Raw genomic sequence first — 22,109 nt, 5'->3', positions numbered from 1 at the left:
GATCCCATCTCCACAAAAATTTTTTAAAAAATTAGCCAGGTGTGGTGGTGCTCACCTTTAGTGTCCTAGCTGCTTGGGAGGCTGAGGCAGGAGGATCGCTTGAGCCCAGAAGTTTGAGGTTATACTGAGTTATGACTGTACCACTGCTCTCTAGCCAAGGTGACATAAGACTGTATTTCTAAAAAAAGAACAACAATATGTACAGTTTAACAAATTATATCAGGTATACGCCAGTGAATCTACCGCCCAAGTGGTAGTGGATGAAATGTTGCCTGCAGCCCAGAAGGCTTCTGCCTGCCTCTTTCTGATCACAGCCCCACCTCCCCAACTCCACTCCTCCTCCATGGGAATCACTTCTTTTCTCTACTTTATAGTTTTACCATGTAAGTCTGCATTCCTAATCCCCATCTTTAGCTTTGCCTGTTTTTGAATTGAATATAAATGGACTGACATCATATTTATTCTTGTTTGGCTTTTATTTTGCTCAACATCACGTTGGTGAGATTTACCCATATTGCTATATGGAGTTGTAATTCATTGCTTTCCATTGCTAAGTCGTATTCCATTGTTTTAAAATACTGTGATGTATCCATCCTATTGCTAACAGACATTTTGGGTTGTTGTCAGTTTGCGGCTATTACAAATAATGTGAAAAGTCTGCTATGCTCACGTCTCCTGGTACCCACATGCATGCCATTCTGATGAAAATACATAGAAATAGAATGACTGGGGTCCTAAGGTATGCGTATCTCCCAGCTAAGTAGATAACAGCATTCTATTTTCCAAAGTGGTCCTTCCGCCTTCACACTCCCATAAGCAGTGTGGAAGTTTCCATTCCCTATGTTTTCACCAACACTGGCACTGTCAGTTGTTTTATTTATTTATTTAGAGTCTCACTCTGTTGCTCAGGCTGGGGTACAGTGGCATGATCTTAGCTCATTGCAACCTCCACCTCCTGGGTTCAAGCAATTCTTCTGCCTCAGCCTCCCGAGGAGCTGGGATTACAGGTGCACACACCACCATGCCCAGCTAATTGTTGTATTTTTAGTAGAGACGGGGTTTCACCATGTTGTCAGGCTAGTCTTTTAACTCCTGTCATCAGGTGATCTGCCCGCCTCGGCTTCCCAAAGTGCTGGGATTATAGGCGTGAGCCACCGAGCCCAGCCAGCCTTTACTTATAGGTCATTTGGATTTCTTCTTTGATTAAATGCCTGTTTCCGGATCCAACTGTTTTTCTTCTGGGGTGTTTTTTTCTTATTTTTAAATAGTTGTCTCCCACTCTGGATCTTTTTTTTTTTTTAACTTCTAATAGTGACTTTTGATGAAAATAAGTCTTAATTTTAAGAACTTGCCTATCTCTTCCTTTATTAATGTGTGTGTGTGGATGTGTGTGTGTGCATGCACGTGTGCACATTTGGGTGTGTGTATTTGTCCAGATTAAGAAATATTTTCTCAACTTGAGGTCATAAAAGTGAGACGCTTTGTCCAAAAAAAAAAAAAAAAAGAATCCAGCATTTATCCTACCTTTCCCATACCTCTAGATAAGCAAATACTCAGTAAGAAGTTTTTCTATAGAAGTACTCTAGCAAACAAAGACAGACAGAATCAGAATATCACCATTTTAACAATCTTTAATGAACTCACCAATTGAGGTATTAATCAATGGTTGCTGGCAACCCCAAAAGAGAAACAACCAGACAATACTACCACCACCATGGCCAGATAATTTCTCTATTTTTAGTAGAAATGGAGTTTCGCCATGTTGGCCAGGCGGGTCTTGAACTCCTGACCTCAAGTGATCCACCCCCGTCCGCCTCCCAAAGTGCTGGGATTATAGGCATGGGCCACCATGTTTGGCCAAGACACTACCATGTCTTAGTCTTCCTAATGAAAGTACACAACAACCTATGAAATAAGCTTCTGCAAAAAATTGAACTTGAAGCTGATCAAGTCACTGCATTCAACTACCATTCTACAAGAAATACAGAGAGGAACAGGTTAAACTCTGCTACAAAGATGCAACAAGCAAAATCCAGACAGTGGAAAACCCCGCAATAAATAACCAAGTTTCTTAAAAGAGAGAGACTGTGATTTTATAGAATAAGAAAGACTAGAAGACCTAACTAATCTCAATATATGGACCTTATTTGGATCCTGATGAAAACAAACAGTACAAAACTTTATGAATTTATGAGACAACTGGAAATTAAGTGAATATTTGATAGTAAAGAGTTTTTTGTTTTTATTATGAAAATTCTCAAAATGGCACATACTATGAACCCCGGGGTCTATGTGCCAATCACCTAGCTTCAACAACTCAGCGCTATTCTTATGTCATCTCCTACCACTTAAAAGTTTTTTTAAACACAAGAATTATAAAGCAAGTCTCAGATACCATATAATTTCACCCCAAAATACTTACATATCTGTCAGACAAGGATTTTTTTAAAAAGAAAAATATAAACATACTATTGTCACACCCAAGAAAATTGTCAATAACTCCTTGATATCATCTAGTGTTCTTCTGAATGTGATAATAGTGTTGTGGTTATTAACAAAAGATCCTTAAATATTTGCAGATGAAATGGTATCTGCTATCTGCCTTGAAATCAAATGGAAGGAGGCCAGGTGAGGTGGTTCACGCCTATGATCCCAATATTTTGGGAGGCTGAGACAGGAGGATCACTTGAGCTGAGGAGTTTGAGACCAGCCTGGGCCACATAGTGAGACCTTGTCTCTTAATTAATAAATTTAAATAAATAACTGAAATAATATGGAAGGGTGGCATTAGATGAGGTGGGACTGGCCAAAGGTTGATTGTTATTGGTGCTAGGTGATCAGTACGTAGGATTAATACTATTAATTATATGTCTGTTTTTAAATTTTTCCATAATAAAAAAATAAGCACAAAATAATCAAAACAAGCCTAGGTGCAGTGGCTCACAACTGTTATCCCAACACTTTGGGAGGGCAATGCAGGAGGACTGCTTGTGGCTCAGAAAAAAAAATTAAAATTAAAAAAGACAAAAACCTACCAAGTCAAGTCAATTAAGACAAATTAGCCAAACTTTTGAAATATTTTACAGGCATGATCAGTTGGAATCTTTGTCAAGTTGTTAGTAATGGGATATTTTATACAATCATATCAACACATAAAAGTTGAAAGATTTCTTATAAACATAGATATAAGACAGTAAGTAAACAATAGATGTCATCTATTGCAGTTTACTTTCTGTCTTATATGTAGCATACATTTTAGTTTGCTTTTCAAAAATCCACAAATGTTCTAGTTTTAAAAGTTTTAGGTTAATTTTTGATATCCAACAGTGTAGATGTGGCAGATTCCATAAAGACCTCATAATGAAGCCCATTTCTGAGAGAGTAAGACACTATTGCAGCCTCAAGGGATAAATTGTGTTTGATCTAAATCAGAACATTTTCATTCCCTTGGATAATGATCTGTCTTGAATTTATCATGTGATTTAGTTCTGACCAATGAGATATAAAGACATCTTCCCAGTGGGATGTCTGGAAAAGCTTTTTTACTTTTCTAATTTAAAAGGCAAGAGTCTTGGCTGACTAGCTCTTATCTCTTTAACTCTTCTCCTAACTAGAATGCTAAGAAGGCTGGAAATACAGCAGCAATCTACCATCCTGAAGCAACAATTGTAAACACCAGCGTACTAAAAGATGGCAGAACAGAAATACTATAACTATAGAAACAGTAATACTAGCTTTGGACAGTCTACCATCCAGATTTCTTGTGTATGAGAAAAACGAACCCCAATTTGCTTAATCCAATAGATTTTTGTTTCTTGTAGCTGAACATATTCCTGATACAATGAAAGACATCAAAAATATAAACACTAAATGAAAGCAAGCACCACAAATGTCCACTTCATAAGTGCAAAGGGGCTAGAAAAAATCTAAGTGAACCTAAGACAACCAAATTAGGAGAGAAGAATATTTATTATACAAATATAAAAACCTATACATTCTTAGCTGATGATATATACTTGATCAAAAAGTCTTTTAATTTGGATATATGCATCATTTCCTTCATTGTGGTGTCTCTACTTCTCAGATGTATTAATCCATTCTCCAAAGTAGTTTCAGTAATCAAAACTGTGAAGAGGATACTCATCTCATCATACCTAAGAAAAAGTATTTAAACAGACACATGAGCACAAACATAAATGATAAATTCCCCCGCATTGCCAGCTATAATTCAGTGTCCATGCCCTCTCATGAGTCACAAACTCAGTCAGGGTGCTTCAGGGCTGGACCAAAAAAACCTAACATTTTTAAAGTTTCTGAATCATATTCAAAGTAAAATTTTCAGACAGTTTCTAACTTGTTGCTAGAGCTGAAAAGGCATAAAAGAAAATGAAATCTGAGAAATAAACACCCATACCTCAACACATCCTTTTGGGGTGATATCACAGATGAACCTCATAATAACCTCAGTCTTTTGGTTCTTGGATGCAGTCTAAGAACAATTATTTTATATCAAAATCTCTTACAATTAACAGTATTATTAAAAAGATGCAGTTTGGTATAACAAATTATACCAAAATCATGCTTCATTTATAACTGAGTATGCTAACTTACAGCTTCTAGTTCAGCAATAACCAGACAGACAGATGCACAGCTGACCTTCTGTATACTTGCCAAGTCACACTATCTCATTACTGTTTATTTCCTTTGTAGGACTCCATCAGAAACCTTTTATTTCTTTGTTTACTCATTTATTGTCTATTTTGTCCTACTAGAATATAAGCTTCAGAAGAGTAGTAAATTTTTCCATCTTGTTCACTACTATATCAAAGTGCATAAAACAGAGTAGATGTTTTATATTTTCATAAAAATATCCTGGTACAATAAAACCTTTATCATATAAGGAACAACTGAAACTCGATAATGTCTACATTACTCAAAGGATAAGATTTTAGAACCTGAAAGGACAAGAAAGTTCAAGTGCTGCCCCTCCATTTTACACATAATAAAACCATTAGATGCTCTAGTTATAGAAAACTACTTTTCTTTGGACATCATTTGGAAGGTGTATTTTTTTTTTTTTTTTTTTTTTTTTGAGATGAGGTCTCGCTTTATTGTCAAGGCTGGAATACAGTGGCTTGATCTCAGCTCACTGCAACCTCCACCTCCTGGGTTCAAGCAATTCTCCTGCCTCAGCCTCCCAAGTAGCTAGGACTACAGGCATAAGCCAACACACCTGGCTAACTTTTTGTATTTTTAGCAGAGACGGGGTTTCACCATGTTGGCCAGGCTGGTTTTGAACTCCTGACCTCAGGTAATCTGTGGGCCTTGGCCTCCCAAGTGCTGGGATTACAGGCGTAAGCCACTGTGCCCTGCCTGGAAGGTATATTTTAGCAAGTTTTCAGATAACTGAAGATCAAAACACAAAGCTTCACAACTTTTCACTCAAAAGATATGTATTCAACACAAAAAGTTTTAAAAAATAACAAGAATGGATTACTTCATTTAAAAACAACAGTTAATGAAATAGCATGGGGTAAGACTAGACACAGAGAGCTCAATTAGGAGATTATTTTAAAAATCCAGGCAAGAGATATTGGTGACTCTAACTTGGGTAGTGGCAGCGAAGACAGAGATGGATTTGAGATACATTTAGGAGGCAAGCTGACAGCATTTGGTGATGGACTGGATGTGGAGAATAAGGAAGAGGGAGGAGTTACGGATGATAGCCAGTTTCTGTCCTGAGCAACTGCGTGAAAAGAAGTGCCAATCCCTAAGAAACTAGAATAGACTATCCCTCCAGAATAGAATTCCCTTCCACTCAGTCTCAGAATGGACCACAATGCCAGCAAGGAAAGGCATTCCACTCATGTTCTTTCAGTCTTGATTCAACACATGCTGTCTACGTACATACTTCCATCCATAAGTGGATAAGCTGAGGTATACATACTTCATGACATTAAGTATTGGAAGTGCACACAGCATATGCTCAAACATACTTGCTGAATACTGTTCCCTGCTGTAGCAATTAATTAAGTACACATAGTTCTGTAAAAGGGAAAGTGAGGAATAATTTTAAATTACATTTTATATATATATTTAGAAGAGATTTGTTTCTGTTATCATAAAGAAACTAAAAAAATGTACCCAGAGTTTTTGATTATATGAAAATACAATTCTTACTTTGAATAAAGTTGTTCCAATGAGAACTGCATAGTTTCCAAATAACCAGGCCATACAGAAATCCCATTTTCTAGTAATTCATTAAACAGCCCTTGACAAACCTAGAAAGAAATAGAAAAACTTCAATATGAAAGAAATAATGATAGCTAGAGTGACTGTCCTATTTTTGTGAAGCCATGAATCACCCTCTTCAATCTCTAAAATGGGTATGTTTAATTATGTGATATTTATAACTTCCATATCATATACTTTATAAATCATATACTTCTTCTGAAAATGAAAATATTAAGCACTGCAAAGCTGAGTAGTAACTGCTAATCTTCTGAGAAATTTGTATACCAAATAAGAATTTTTATTACCCTTGGTATCATTCAAAACACAAACAAATTACAACAGATTCTATCAGAAAAAACCAGGAGATCCAAAGGGCTGTATGAACTCAGAGCCCTCATCTGAGAGGTGAGGCCTGAGCCCCAGGTATACCACCAAGTCAGGATGAGGCAGAAGAGCCAGGAAAGAAAAAGGATGAGGAAAAGGTGGGCGGGACTCCAGAAGTCAGCCAAGAAAAGTTTCAAGAAGAGACTGATTGACCAATTTAACTGGAATGCTGGAGACAAAGGCTTAACTGGAAACTTTACTGTTTTCTTAACAAGCAATGGCTGGGCACGGTGGCTCAAGCCTGTAATCCCAGCACTTTGGGAGGCCGAGGTGGATCACGAGGTCAAGAGATCGAGACCATCCTGGCCAACATGGTGAAACCCTGTCTCTACTAAAAATACAAAGAAAATTAGCTGGGCATGGTGGTGTGTGCCTATAGTCCCAGCTACCCAGGAGGCTGGGCAGGAGAATTGCTTGAACCCAGGAGGTGGACGTTGCAGTGAGCTGAGATCGCACTGCTGCACTCCAGCCTGGCACCTGGCGACAGAGCAAGGCTCTGTCTCAAACAAACAAACAAAAAAACAAAAAACAAGCAATAGGGAAGCAAAACAAAGCAAAATGTAAAACCCCTTTAACAGTCAAGCACTGACGCTCCAGAGGAGGGTTCCGCACCCTGGCACTGCTGACACAGGGTGTTTAGCAGCATTCCTGGCCTCCATGAGAGGCCCGCAGCACCCTCCAATTCCATGACAACCACAAATCTCTCCAGACATTACGAAATGGTGAGCTACAGCACCCTAGGAGCTTCCTAGCTATAAGGGTATCAGGGAGACTGCCATACCCTGGGAGGAAATGTGGGACATAAGCCATTATCTTCTTCTTTGAGTTCACTATCTCCTGTCTTCCCAGACCTCTCCAAAAGAGCCAGGGTCAGAAAGCTGGGGGACTCTCAAAGTCTTTAAATGTTTTTAGTGTCTGCATTCAGGTCTAGGCTGGGTCTGAATTACCCAGACAGAAATGATGACTGCTGAAGGAGTCTCTGGAACAAAATGAAAGCCATTCCCCTTGGCCTTTCTTAAGAGTAATAATTAGAACAAATTAGAAAAATCAAAATAAAATTATAGATCTCGAATATTTGAATATAGTCAGTTACCAAAAATGTTTAAGTTCAAAGGGGAAAGGCTGGGCATGGTGGCTCACACCTGTAATCCCAGCACATTGGGAGGCTGAGGTGGGCGGATCACTTGAGGTCAGGAGTTTTGAGACCAGCCTGGCCAACATGGTAAAACCCTCTACTAAAAATATAAAAAAATTAGCCAGGTGTGGTGCCGGTGGTGTATGCCTGTAATCCCATCTACTCGTGAGGCTGAGGCAGGAGAACTGCTTCAACCCAGGAGGTGGAGGTTTTAGTGAGCCAAGATCGTGCCACTGCACTCCAGCCTGGGTGACAGAGCAAGACTGTCTCAAAAAACAAAAAAGTTCAAAAGGGAAAGAAATAATTCACTAACATCTGTACAGATATTTTAATTACTATGTATACTCAGCTCACTAATAAAATGAAACTATGAATAGTAGGCATGAACAGCAAACCCACTGAATTGCATTCAGCTTAACACACTTCAAATTATATATAATCACAGTACTTACCCACAGTTCATTATTTAATTAAAGCCTTTTTTTTTTTTTTCCTTTCGAGACAAGGTCAGCTCTGTCACCCAGGCTGGAGTGCAGTGGTGCAATCTCAGCTCACTGCAAACTCCGCCTCCCAGGTTCAAATGATTCTTGTGCCTCAGCCTCCTGAATAGCTGGAATTACAGGCACACACCACCATACCCAGCTAATGTTTGTATTTTTAGTAGAGACCGGGTTTCGCCATGTTGGCCAGGCAAATTAAAACATTTTAAAAAGCAAATGAATCAAAATAAAATTTTAAATGGCAAGCTATCAAGTTTACTTAGAGTAATGGTTAGGTTGAACATCCTTAATCAGAAAATCCAAAATCCAAAATGCTCCAAAACCTGAAACTTTTTGAGTTCAAAGGAAATGCTCATTAGAACAGTTAAGATTTTGAATTTGGGGATCAGAGATGCAAATATACCCAAAAAAATCCAAGATCCAAAACAATCCTGGTCCAAAGCCTTTCAGGTAATAGTCAATCTGTAATTAAAATCATGACATTTAAACTCATTTAACTCACCTGTCTTAGTTCCAATGTAGGGCCTCTTCCTACATCCAAAGCAACCTTAATAGGGGCTAAAGAAGGGTGAAGTTTAAGTACCTAAGGCATTTAATGGGGGAAGAAGATAGGAAAAGGTCAAAAAGCAGTTTGTTTAAAAAAACACAAGTTTAAATGTAACACAAATATTAACAACACAGTTTCTTAACAGTTCCAATTTTCTGTGTGAAAATAGAAGTTAGCTGAAGTCATAAAAACACCATGTAATAACATATTCAGCTGCCCCCAGATTTATCCAGTTAGATGTTTGGCAGAAAGAAATTAATTTGGCCAGGTATGATGGTGCACACCTGTAATTCCAACACTTTGGGAGGCTGAAACAAGTGGATTCCTCGAGCTCAGCAATCCCAGACCAGCATGGGCAACATGGTGAAACCTTGTCTCTACCCAAAAAATAAAAAAAAATTAGCTGGGTGTGGCATATGCCTGTAATCCCAGCTACTCAGGAGACTGAGGTGGGAAGAATGTTTGACCCATGAGATTTGAGGGTACAGTGAGCCAAGATCCATGCCATTGCACTCCAGTCTGGGCAACAGAATGATATCCTGTCTTAAACGAACAAACAAAAAAAACAAAAAGAAAGAAAGAAATTAACTTGAGACCCCCTCCCATTTTCTGACCACTCCCTCAGTCAAAATACTTCTTCCAAACATCACTTTGGATCCTACCAGCCTTAGCCACGAGGCTTAGCATTTTGACTTTTTCTCTCTTCTCAAAACCTACTGCTCTTCTCTTTTTATATATATTTTTTAATTAAAAACTTTTAAAACTTATTTTGTTTGCTTTTTTTTTGAGACAGGGTCTGGCTCTGTTGCCCAGGCTAGAATGCTCCACTCACTGCCTCACTGCAACCCCCATATCTGGGCTCAATCCATCCTCCCACCTCAGCCTCCTAAGTAGCAGGGACTACAGGTGCATGCCACCATGCCTGGCTAGTATTTTTTTTGGAGAGATGGAGTTTTGCCATGTTGCCCAGATAGACTGGTCTCAAACTCCTGTCCTGAATGATCCACCCACCTTGGCCTCCCAAAGTGCTGGGATTACAGGTGTGAGCCATTATGCCTAGCCTCCTCTTCTCATTCATTAATCCATCCAACAAACATTTTAATGCCTCTGATACCAGGAACAGTTCTAGGTGCTAGGGGCAAAAATCTCTGCCTCTCATGGCAGGGAGAAACAGACAATAAAAATAATAAAGTAAATAATACACGTGAAGGTGGTAGGTGCCAAAAAAGGAAGATGGGAGATACTGGCAAGGGGCAGGCTGGTAAAGTTAGTAAGATGGTTAGAGAAGGTCCTCTCCCTGACATGACACTTGATCGAACACTCGAAAGTGGGGGGGAGGACAAGATGTGGGTGATGGAGAAAGAGCACTCTAGGCAATGGGGAATACAAATGACAGGGCTCTGAGCTGGCAGCATCCCTGGCATGTTCTAGAAACAGCAAGGTCAGTGCTGCTGGAGCAGACTGAGTGAGGTGGAGAACAGCAGATCAAAAAGAGGGCTTCCGTTTTTCCTGAGATGAGCGGCTTTCCTGAAGTGTTCTGAGCAGAGGAGCAACATAACATATACCTTTTAACGGGGCCACTCTATCAGGGCAGGAGGGATGGCAGTGGAGCAGGGTGGTAGTAGTGGACAGGTTAGGAAGTGCTCAGACTCAGGATATGTTTTGAAGTTAGGGTCAAACAGGATTTGCTGATGGTTTGGAAGTAGAGTACAAGAAAAAGAAAGGATCCCTTTATTTGCTACATACCATTTCTAAACCCCATCCCTGAGAACAATTATATAATCAGACTTCTCTATAGCTATAGCAGGCTAAATGAACACTGTATAATAAATCACATAACTAAGCAGAATGGTTTCCTACAAACTCATGGTTCCCAATCCCAGCTGAAAACTCAACATTACCTGTTAAAACTTTTGATTTGGGGCCGGGCGTGGTGGCTCACGCCTGAAATCCCAGCACTTTGGGAGGCTTAGACAAGCGGATCACAAGGTCAAGAGATTAAGACCATCCTGGCCAACATGGTGAAACCCCATCTCTACTAAAAATACAAAAATTAGCGTGGTGGCATGTGCCTATAGTCCCAGCTACTCAGGAAGCTGAGGCAGGAGAATCGCTTGAATCCAGGAGGCAGAGGTTGCAGTGAGCTGGAATCAAGCCACTGCACTCCAGCCTGGCAACAGAGCAAGACCCCGTTTCAAAAAAAAAAAAAACACAAACTTTTGATTTGGGGCAGCTTCCTTTTATGTTCAAAGGGTGTATGACTATTTCTCAATCATGCCATTTAAACCCCCACTCATCCACATTTAAAGTAATAATAGCACCTCCTAACTCCCTGAGAAAATAGAGGGTATCAAAATGTCCTTTAAAGGCCAAAAAGCCCCAGTAGCCTTTTTATATCTCACTGTCCTTTTCTTCTTCCCTGATGTTTCAAAAAACTCCTTTTCAAGGCAAATTCCTCTACTTGGGCTCTTGATCCCATCCTGACCCCTCCTGTTTCCTTCATCTTGCCCCATAAGTCCTTTATTTTCTCTCCTATAACTTCAACTTCTCCTCTCTCTTGATTTTCTTTGATCCATAAACATGCTCAAACTGCATGTTCATGCACTAAAACCAGCTTTTCCAGGCCCGCAGCTAGCTCCTCTGATCCAGGGACCAGCCATGTGGAACAAGACCAGAAGCCAGATTCCGGGGGCAGCAGACAGGTCAACAGCACAGGTCTCCCTGATCCGGGTCTTTCTTCCTCCTATATACCAATGCTTTGGCTTCTGATACAAACGGAAGCCACCAATGGAAAGGTTCAGAGGCTAGGAGTCATAGAGATAGCTGTCTGTTCACGATTAAACAGAAATGCCTTTGACATTACTCACTAGGGATGCCTTGTTCTATTCTGTGAGAACCTGATTCTTATTCCTGTGGCTAGATTCTAAAAAAACTGAGAAATACTTACACTACATGCACTAAATTTATTATTCTGAGTTTATGTTAGAAATCAAGCATACTAACATTAAAAAAAGAAAAAAAAATAGTTTCTTAAGTCTATCTCTGAAATATCAGCACCTTTCTCTGAAGATTTTTCTTTCTTGTAAAGGAGTTCTCCGTCAACTGGAGAGAATCATAGAGGTAGGCCAGCACGCCTCGGTCTAGATTCCCACTTATAGACAGAACACAAGGAACTACATTTTTTCGTCCATCTCGGCCCTTCGTAGAAAAACAGAAGAAAAATAAAGAATCATTTCACAGGACCTTCTTAAAAGTACCTATTTTAGACTTACACAATCAGAATACAAAAGTAGTATTTCATGTTACAAAGCACCCACTCTATGCCAGGCCTGTGCTAGGCATTGGGTCCACAAAGACGAGCAAGATGTATTCTCTGCTCTCAGTGAGCTCAGGGTTTAATAAGTGAGGCTCAAATGTGAATTTTAAAACTATGGTGCTTGGTTGGGCTCTATCCCAGAGATTCGGAACGAACTCATCTGCAGTGGGACCTAGGCATCAATTTTTTCCACAGGCCTAGGGACTATTTTTAAAATTATAATTATATAATTTGAAGTATTAGTTAATTAATACTAATTCTCTAGCTGAGAACTAGTATTTAGAAAGGTAACACTTTTAAGTAAAAATTGTTTGCTGACTACTGAGAAAAGTTCTAAAGAAGCCTTAGGGAAAAAAACGGTGTGCTTTAGGGAAAGGGGTCTGGAGTATAATTTTCTGAAATGTAAAGTTATTTTCATTAAAAACATCTTTTAAAAACTTACTTTTTGCATTAAAGCCATAATTATGAAAATCAACTACATCATAGTACATGATATAAATTAAGTATTGATAAACAGACTTACTACTTCTCCTCTAAACCCGATGAGAAATTATTTCCAATTTCTTAAAAATTTCAGTTGTAGAAATTTTTAAAGTTTTGAATAAAAACAGTTGCACTTTCATCTTTCTTTTTTTGTAAATCATTGTTAACCTGGATATTCATGTAATTTTTTTAATACTGAAAAAAAAATCACCTTTGGCTAGAGTCGCAGAGCAAAAAAAGGAAAAAAAAAAAACCCATACATTTAAATCCTCAACCTCTATTATTCAACCAGTCTTCATTAATACATATATGTTCAAGCACTCATTAATACATATATGTACTGACATTTTAAACCCATTTGAACTGCATAGGATACTTTAAACATTCACAAGAATTTGCCTTCAAAGGCAGTAAACTTTCTGATATCTGGGACTCTATTCTACCAGTTTTATTTCGCACAGTTATAGAACTGACATTTAAAAAGATATACTGGGCTGGGAGCAGTGGCTCACACCTATAATCCCAGCACTTTGGGAGGCCAAGGCAGACGAATCACTTGAGGTCCGGAGTTTAAGACCAGCTTGGCCAATGTGGTGAAACCCCACCTTTACTAAAAATACACAAGTTAGCCAGGCGTGGTGGTACATGCCTGTAGTCCCAGCTACTCAGGAGGCTGAGGCATGATAATTACTTGAACCCAGAAGGCAGAGGTTGCAGTGAGCAGAGAGGAGACATCATGCCACTATACTCCAGCCTGGGTGACAGAACAAGACTCCATCTCAAACGAAAAAAAAAAAAAAAAAAAAAAAAAAAAAAAAGAGAGAAATTCGAGCACTGAAAGATTCTGTGGTACAATTTGAATCAAACAAAGTCTAAATCTGAATCTTTAGGTATGAAGAATGCTTTAGGCTGGGCATAGTGGCTCACTCCTGTAAGCTCAGCACTTTGGGAGGCCAAGGGAAGGGGATCATTTGAACCCAGGAGTTCGAGACCAGCCTGGGTAACATGGCAAGATCCCATCCCTATTTAAAAAAAAAAAAAAAAGAGAGAGAGAGAGAGATTGCTTTAATGTTTTCTAATTTTTTGAAAACTGGACATCCAACAATGTCAAGATATCTGGTGGCAACTCTTTTCTAAAAGTATCTGATTTCTCACACCATCCAGAAAAAATTTTTTCTATTCTGTTTTTTGGCCTATATTGGTCTGCTTCACTGTTCTCTAAAACTTTATTTGGACATTAACCATAAAATCAACTAAAAACATATACAAAATAGCTTAAGAGGCTGAGTGCAGTGGCTCACACCTATAATCCCAGTATTTTGGAAGGATGAGGCAGGAGGTCCGCTTGAGCCCAAGCAACATAATGTGACCCTGTCTCTACAAAAAGTAAACAATTAGTTGGGTGTGGTGATACACACTTGTAGTCCTAGCTACTTGGTAAGGCAGGAGGATCAAGAGTTTGAGGTTGCAGTGAGCTATCACCACACCACTGTATTTCAGCCTGATTGAAAACTTTTTTAAAAAATCACCATTTGGCAAACCTCATAGTAATAACTGATCTGGGCAAGAATCATCAATGGATGCTGCAACTAGTAAGGCAAAATTTGGTGAGAAATTATCTGCATCATCTTAAAGTATCTGCCCACAACTTATTACTGGCTAATTAATAAGTACAAAATATTTATTCACTCTACATTGGAGAAATTTGGTATATACCATTTTAACTAAGAGATAAAAGTTAACATCACCAGTAACAGTCTAATATGATGCACTGAGAGTACCACTTCTGCAGTATTCCCAGCAAAAATACGTAAGTAATGTGCAAACGGCAGTCAGATCCCAACCAAGGGATGTCCTACAGACTAACTAGACTGTACTCTTCAAAAATGTCAAGGTCATGCAAGACAAGAGGAATTGTTCACCTGACGGAGAGTAAAGGCACATGACAACTACATGAAAGATATGATCTTGGACCTATAGAGGTTATTATTAAGATAATCAGTTAAATGTGTAGGGCTCTGTGGTAATAGTGGATTACTGTTAATTTCCTGATTTTGATGGCTGTATTGTAGTTATATAGGTTAGTGTCTCTGCACCTGAGAAATACAAAATGAAGTAAGAAGGGGTAATGAGACACCATATTTGCACCTTATTCTCAAATCGTTCAGAAATTATAGAGAATCTGGGTAAAAAATACGTAAGAGCTTGCGGTAAAACATACATGTAATTTAGACACATTGCCAGGATACATGTGTAAAAGTTCACGATCTCCTAGGTTCCACAGGGTTTCTATTGGCTCCTTTCCCCAGGGAAAATTGTAATAAAGTTTGTTTCCTTTCCGGCCTTCTTCATCCTGACAGTCACTGCTGCTGAAGTTAGATGGACTCACAGCAAACTGGAAAATAAAATTTATGTTTGTCTTAACATATTTAAATAACTGCTAATTTAACTCTACTCTCATAATTATCTGTAAGAATTTAAATCATCTGATACTTTTTATGCAGCAAATGTGTGAAACTAGTCAAGTCCCAAATACAAATGTTTACATTTAGTTTTTTTTTTTTTTGAGATGGAGTCTCACTCTGTTGCCCAGGCTGGAGTGCAGTGGCTATTCACAGGTGCAGTCTATAGCTCACCGCTGCCTCCTACTGCTAGCCTCAAGCAATCCTCCTGCCTCAGGATTCAGAGTAGCTGGGACCACACAGCTTGCTGAAATTTAATTTTTAAAAAGTGAAAATACTGGCTGGGTGCAGTGGCTCACACCTGTTGTCCCAGCTCTTTGGGAGGCCAAGGCAGGCAGATCACTTGAGCTTAGGCCTTCAAGACCAGCCTAGGCAAGAGAGCAAGACTTCATCTCTACAAATAATTAAAGAAGCTGCAGTGAGCTGTGATCATGCAACTGCACTCCAGCCTGGGCAACAGAGTGAGACTATGTCTTTAAAAAACACAAACAAAAATAAAATAAAATAAAAAGTGAAAATACTGAGTATATTGCTTAAAATATTGTTTTTTAGTCTGAAAGAACTGTTGATGTTATCTACTCTTTGTATGGCCAATGAATAAGAGGGGAAGTTAATCATGAACTAAAATGGGATAAAGAAGAAAGTATCATGTAGTTCTCATTCTTATTCTTCTGGGAAGTTCTTAATTACTTGTGATTATTTCACACAGTTTAAATGGGTATTTAGGGATTTTTGAGTCGGGAAAAGGTAACCTAACACATGGCAAGACAAAAATGCTTACTTCAACTCTTTTCTCTTCAGTGTATACTAAAACTTGATTATCAATTACAGAACCATTTTGATTAATATGGAAAGTTCATGGAGGTAGGCAGCAAAAGCTGAAGTTGTAACAATGGTTAAGGGTCAAACTCTACATCAGCAAGGAATGTTAGGTGAGGGCTTTGAATTTTACCTAATACAGAAAGGCTAATTAACAAACACATCCGAGCCTAACAAATGTTTTTACCAAAGTGATTTTGTAATCTGGAACAATGAAAATCATGACAAAGAGTTTTTTATTTGTGTAACATATTGATAGCTATATACATCAAATAAAATTTCATGTATGTCAGAAGAATTACCAGTGACACATTAAGACAATTTATCTATTAACTATTAAAATTTTTTTCTCGAGACAGTCTCTCTCTGTCACCCAGGCTGGACTGCTTGCTGTGACGTGATCTTGGCTCACCGCAACCTCCCCCTCCTGGGTTCAAGCGATTCTCCTGCCTCAGCCTCTCAAATAGCTGAGACTACAGTCATGCGCCACCACACCCGAGACAGGGTTTCACCTCCTGACCTCGTGATCCTCCCACTTCGGCCTCCCAAAGTGCTGGGATTACAGGTGTGAGCCACTGCTGCCAGTCTTAATTATTGGATTAAAGGTAATTATTGTAGTACCTTTCTCCACCACTGGAGTCGATGACGTAACCAGAAATCAAGCCACTGGTTTGAAGCTCTCACAGGAGTAAACCATACTAATGAAGCTTCAGTCTTCTCACCAATTCTTTAGATATCAAAAATATCAGAAAGTTAGTTTATCTGAAAATTATATAATCTATCCCAAGTGGAAATGACTAGTTCTTGACTATTTAAATACAAGGCCAAGTTATTTGCCACTTTTTGTACCTTTTACCACCATTCAATATCTGCTTAGTGTCACAAACAGGATGAAAACACACTCCAATCTGAGCAAGGCCATAAGGTAGCCTCTTGTTTACCAGATCCAGGCAATTCACATAGTGTTCCAAGGCACCTGTCAAAAGATTAATCAATTATTGTATACATCTAGTCCACAAACCCAAATCATTTTTGTCAATAGACAAATTAATAGGAGTAATAATGCTAACACAGCAGTACAAGTAGCATGGAGCTATAAAGACAGATCTTGGCCGGGCGTAGTGGCTCACGCCTGTAATCCCAGCACGTTGGGAGGTTGAGGCCGGAGGACTGCTTGAGCTCAGGAGTTCTAACACCAGCCTAGGCAATGTGGCAAAACCCCATCTCTAAAAATATACAAAAATAAGCCAGGCATGGTAGTGTGTGCCTTGTAGTCCCAGCTACTTGGAAAGCTGGGAGGTGGAAGGAACACTTTAGCCTAGGAGGCTGAGGCTGCAGTGAGCTGTGATAGTGCCGCTGCACTCCAGCCTGGACAGCACAGTGAGACGCTGTCTCAAGAAAAAAAAAAAAAAAAAAAAGACAGATCTTATTGATCACCACATAATTCTAGGTAGTTTCACCCCAACTGTTTCAAAGATTTTCAAATCTACAAGAAAGTTAAAAAAATAATACCCTTTACCTAGATTCATCAATTATCAACATTTTGCCACATTTTCTTTTTTTTTTTTTTTTTGAGACAGAGTTTCACTCTTGTTACCCAGGCTGGAGTGCAATGGCAGGATCTCGGCTCACCGCAACCTCCGCCTCCTGGGTTCAGGCAATTCTCCTGCCTCAACCTCCTGAGTAGCTGGGATTACAGGCATGCGCCACCATGCCCAGCTAATTTTTTGTATTTTTAGTAGAGACGGGGTTTCACCGTGTTGACCAGGATGGTCTCGATCTGTTGACCTCGTGATCCACCCGCCTCGGCCTCCCAAAGTGCTGGGATTACAGGTTTGAGCCACCGCGCCCGGCTTGCCACATTTTCTTTTTGTTCACTCCCAAATACTGCAGCATGCATCTCCTAAAAATAAAAATATTTCCTATATACTGTTATAACACCATAAAAAGTTAACCATAATACCACAATATAATCTAACACATGGCTAACATGTTATTTGTTCCAATTTTCACCTAAATATCTTTTACTGTTCTCTTTCTTTCCAATGAAGATTCATGTACTACATTCTGAGTAGGTTTCTTTCATCTTTTTCAATCTAGAACATTTCCCCTGCTTCCTTTCCCCCTTAATTTTGCTATTAATGACATTGACTTTTGATTTGAATCCAGGCTAATCATAGATTATCTCACATTTGGGATTTCTTTGTTTCCTCGTGATTTATTTTGGGCTATTCATTTTTAACAAAATACTATTTGATGTGTGTATCTTATTGTATCATAGCAGAAGGAAAATGTTATCAAATTATGCCACTACTGATGACACCAAATTTGATTACTTGGTTAAGGTAGTAAATATCCACTCCCTAATAATATCCTGCTCCCCAACAGTACTTCATCCAATATTTTAGAATCCACTGATGATTGTTGCTTGAATCAATTATATCAGGGATTGCAATATCATGAAATGGTGAATTTTCTACTGTATCTTTCCTTCTACATTTATTGCATAGCTTCTGTAAAAACATAAGCTTTCTCTGTCTCTTCCCCCCACCACCTCTAGCCTCAATTATGTTTTTGTTGAATCCTATTGACTCTTAGATTTTAGTCAATGTGTCATAATCCATTACCATTAATATTTACCTTACTGTTCAATTTGTCCTAAATGTAGACAGTGACAGCCCTCCTCAAGACAGCATCTGTGACCGTTTAATATGACCCATTAGTCTTCAAGCAATTCTTTGCTTTTTAGTAACATAAAGTGTTTCCAACTCACCTTGGACTTTCCGTAACCCCAGACCTGGAATCAGCCATTTCTCCCCATACTGCTTCATCTTAGAAACCAAAATCTGGGAACTAGGTATACTCATTGCTATTGAGGGTCATTGGTTCTAGGCCCTTTCTTTTTTTTTTTTTTTTTTTTTTTGAGACGGAGTTTCACTCTTGTTACCCAGGCTGGAGTGCAATGGCGCGATCTCGGCTCACCGCAACCTCCGCCTCCTGGGTTCAGGCAATTCTCCTGTCTCAACCTCCTCAGTAGTTGGGATTACAGGCAAGCGCCACCATGCCCAGCTAATGTTTTGTATTTTTAGGAGAGACGGGGTTTCACCATGTTGACCAGGATGGTCTCGATCTGTTGACCTCGTGATCCACCCGCCTCGGCCTCCCAAAGTGCTGGGATTACAGGCTTGAGCTACCGTGCCCGGCCTCTAGGCCCTTTCAATGAAGAAAGTTAGGAAATACATATTTTTAAAAACATGAGGCTGGACACTGTGGCTCACACCTGTAATCTCAGCGCTTTGGGAGGCCAAGACGGGTGGATTGCTTGAGCCCAGGAGTTCAAGACCAGCCTGAACAACATGGCAAAACCTCATCTCTACAAAACATACAAAAATTAGCCGGGCGTGGTGGCATGCGCCTGTAGTGCCAGCTACCTGGGAGGCTAAGGTGGGAGGTTCACTTGAGCCCGGGGGGTAGAGGCTGCAGTAAGCCATGATAACACCACTGCACTCAAGTCTGGGTGACAGTGAGACCCTGTTTCAAAAACAAAAACACGAGTTTATACCGATATTCAATTTTAACTTACCAATTCATATTTAACGTTAGTTTACACATACCTTCTTTTATATTTATTACCTCTTCTTTTACAATGAAAATCTTGGTTCCTAATAACACTAACCCCATTTTCTTTCTTTTTTTTTTTTTTCTGAGACGGAGTTTTGCTCTTGTCGCCCAGGCTGGAGTGCAGTGGCGGGATCTCACCTCACTGCAACGTCCCCCTGTCGGGTTCAAGTGAATCTCCTGCCTCAGCCTACCAAGTAGCTGAGGATTACAGGCGCTCACCATCACACCCGGCTAATTTCTGTATTTTTAGTAGAGACGGGGTTTCACCATGTGGGCCAAGACTGGTCTCTAACTCCTGATCTCAGGTGATCTGTCCGCCTAAGCTTCCCAAAGTGCAGGGAATACAGGCGTGAGCCACCGCGCCCGGCCTTGATTTATTCTATAACATACATGAAATGGTTTCAGAATTATAACTCCAACATTTCTACTTAGAATAAATCTAAGAAAAGTTCAAAATGTCTTTGTAGTTCCTTATGCACTCATACTACATGGCAGTAAATGACAGCACTGTGTTCAAAAGTTGCCCCGTGAAATTGAGACTTCCCAGATCCTTCGGACAGATTCTTTGAGGACCAGTTTTCTCCAAGGGAGAGCACTGTTAATCTACTCGACTACTTCAAAAACAGGAGAACTAGCTAACTTCCTTTGCATGGGAATAAAGGATCAGCTGCAATCCCCAAGACCCAGCAAGAATGCCTCGCTTTTCCACCCGACACTTGTTTTGAATGAAATCGTGAAGCATACCGTGAAGAAGGTTCTGCCGTAGTTTCCCAGAAGTTTTTATTACGTTCTCAAGAAATGCTACTAGCTGTTCCTTACTCAGCTCTTTGTCTTGCAAGATTTCGCGTAGAGTTTCTGCAGACACTAACCTGAAGCCACTGTCCCCGGGCAGCGAAGGGCCTGGTTCGTGGTGGAGGGCGTCCACCGGGAAGACCTGCTCCCTGAACACCACCACCGAGGTCCACCATTCTGCGGCCAGGTTCTTCCGCAACTCTACGCCCAAGGGTCCAAAGCCGGGGTGGCACCCGCTCAGAAGAGAATCCCGGCTATGCTGCTGCCTGCTTCCACTTAGGAAATGCCTTCTCTGACAGATCTCTAACAGTGCCTCGCCTCCCTCTCCAGATTCGGGGGCTTCTGGGTGCTCGCCGTTCCCCTGGAGCTCCGCGTGCGACCTCGGGTGCCCGCCGTGGGGGCTACTCCTTTCCGTCAACAGCTCCGGCTGCCCAGCATCTACTCGACCCCCAAACCCAGACAACAGGCACCTGCAGACCTTATGACAGGCCCTGACGGATACAAGAGAGCGCATCTCCCTTAGAAGTTAAATAGCACTCTCTCCCATCAGCCAGCGGCTCCCAATAGGCCGCCACCGCCGTTAACAGAACCCAGGGAGGTCAGAGCGCAGGCGCGACGACGAAGAGCGTGCTCGCAGGCAGCAGGCCCCACCCCGGAAGCGCATCACTACGTTCCGGCCGCGGCCATCCCCCGCCCACCATGGCGGACGCCGGTCCGGATGGTTCTTTAATTTGCCGTTCTCCTCGAGCCTCTCTCCTCATACTCCCAATTGCTAGTATTTCTGTCCTCGTAAGCACCAATAATGGTTATCCCCACCTATTTATGACTGCCATAGCCACTTAGGTCAGCTTCACCTTCCGTCCCCAGTTTGGCAATCCAGAAAATTAAAATATTTCCGTGTTATCTAGACCATCTATACATACATCTCGATCTGAAAGCACTTCACCTTGAAGCATATACAAATGGTGATTTGGGCAACATCAAATTTGGCATTTCTTAAAAGAGTTTTAGTCCTCCACTGTGGTTTACAAGCCCAGGCCTTGACTCTTAAGCAAATGCCGCCCCCTGGAGGCCTGTGCCTAACCCCAGAGCCGTTGTCTTGCTTAAGCACCCAGGCTGCGGTGGGGCTTTGGGACAGGGGTAGTGGTAGTCACTTTATTGCAGTGGCTTGACAAAGGCAGTCCCCAGGCAGCATCTGCCTCACCTGGAAATGCACGAGAAATAAACCAATGGGCACAGACACGTCTTAAGCCCTCTTGGTGATGCACAGAAAACCATTAACATATCTGCGATTTCTTCCAGGGCCCCCTTCTACAGGATCATCAAAACAATGAGACTTGTGACTTTTTTTTTAAAAGACCCATGATTACATCACAGGTTTCTGCCTTTACAATTTCTACTTAAATAGGGAAGAACTGCCCAGAAAGTGGAAAGGTTGTATACCCGGACTAAGGAAGAAATTTGATTCCAAAGCCCATGATTTCTTATACCAGTTTCACTTACAGAAACCTTTAAAGATATTTCACTAGACTACCAAACTACCATTTGATTAAGAGTGGGTAACAGCTTAGCAGTTGAGTTAATATAGCTTAGCAGTAAAGTATTTTTTATCATTAGTAAAGTGCCGTACCAGGTTCGGGAAACAGTTCTTTACAAGTGTGTACAGGGTTTAAAAAGAGGCAAGCTAGAAAGTGAAACAGTATTGCTGGAAGGCAAATATAGTGATTAGCTGCAAAGCTGGGTACTACTGCCAGGTGTTTTCCACTTTCAGGAACTCACACCAGGTAAGAGGCCTATACGCAAATAAATAAAAGAG

The 22,109-nt window shown here is 40.4% G+C and overlaps 1 protein-coding gene across 1 annotated transcript; it reads right to left on the bottom strand.

The window, feature by feature from the left end:
• Nucleotides 1-2,453: 2,453 nt before the first annotated feature.
• Nucleotides 2,454-21,963, bottom strand: POLG2 (DNA polymerase gamma 2, accessory subunit). The gene is made up of 8 exons (XM_032241969.1): nucleotides 20,246-21,963; nucleotides 16,730-16,856; nucleotides 16,502-16,607; nucleotides 14,821-14,994; nucleotides 11,858-11,998; nucleotides 8,756-8,836; nucleotides 6,181-6,281; nucleotides 2,454-4,154 (listed from the first exon to the last, which is right to left on the bottom strand). Exons 1-8 carry the CDS (start codon nucleotides 20,805-20,807, stop codon nucleotides 3,989-3,991), a joined length of 1,458 nt encoding a protein of 485 aa, XP_032097860.1. The 5' UTR covers nucleotides 20,808-21,963; the 3' UTR covers nucleotides 2,454-3,988.
• Between the last annotated feature and the right edge of the window lie 146 nt (nucleotides 21,964-22,109).

Source organism: Sapajus apella, unplaced genomic scaffold (genome assembly GCF_009761245.1).
Source record: "Sapajus apella isolate SASKATOON/1434 unplaced genomic scaffold, GSC_monkey_1.0 scaffold48, whole genome shotgun sequence".
Taxonomy (NCBI): Eukaryota; Metazoa; Chordata; class Mammalia; order Primates; family Cebidae; genus Sapajus; species Sapajus apella.
The sequence above is the reverse complement of the archived record's forward strand: the minus strand, read 5'-3'. Positions and strand labels throughout refer to the sequence as shown.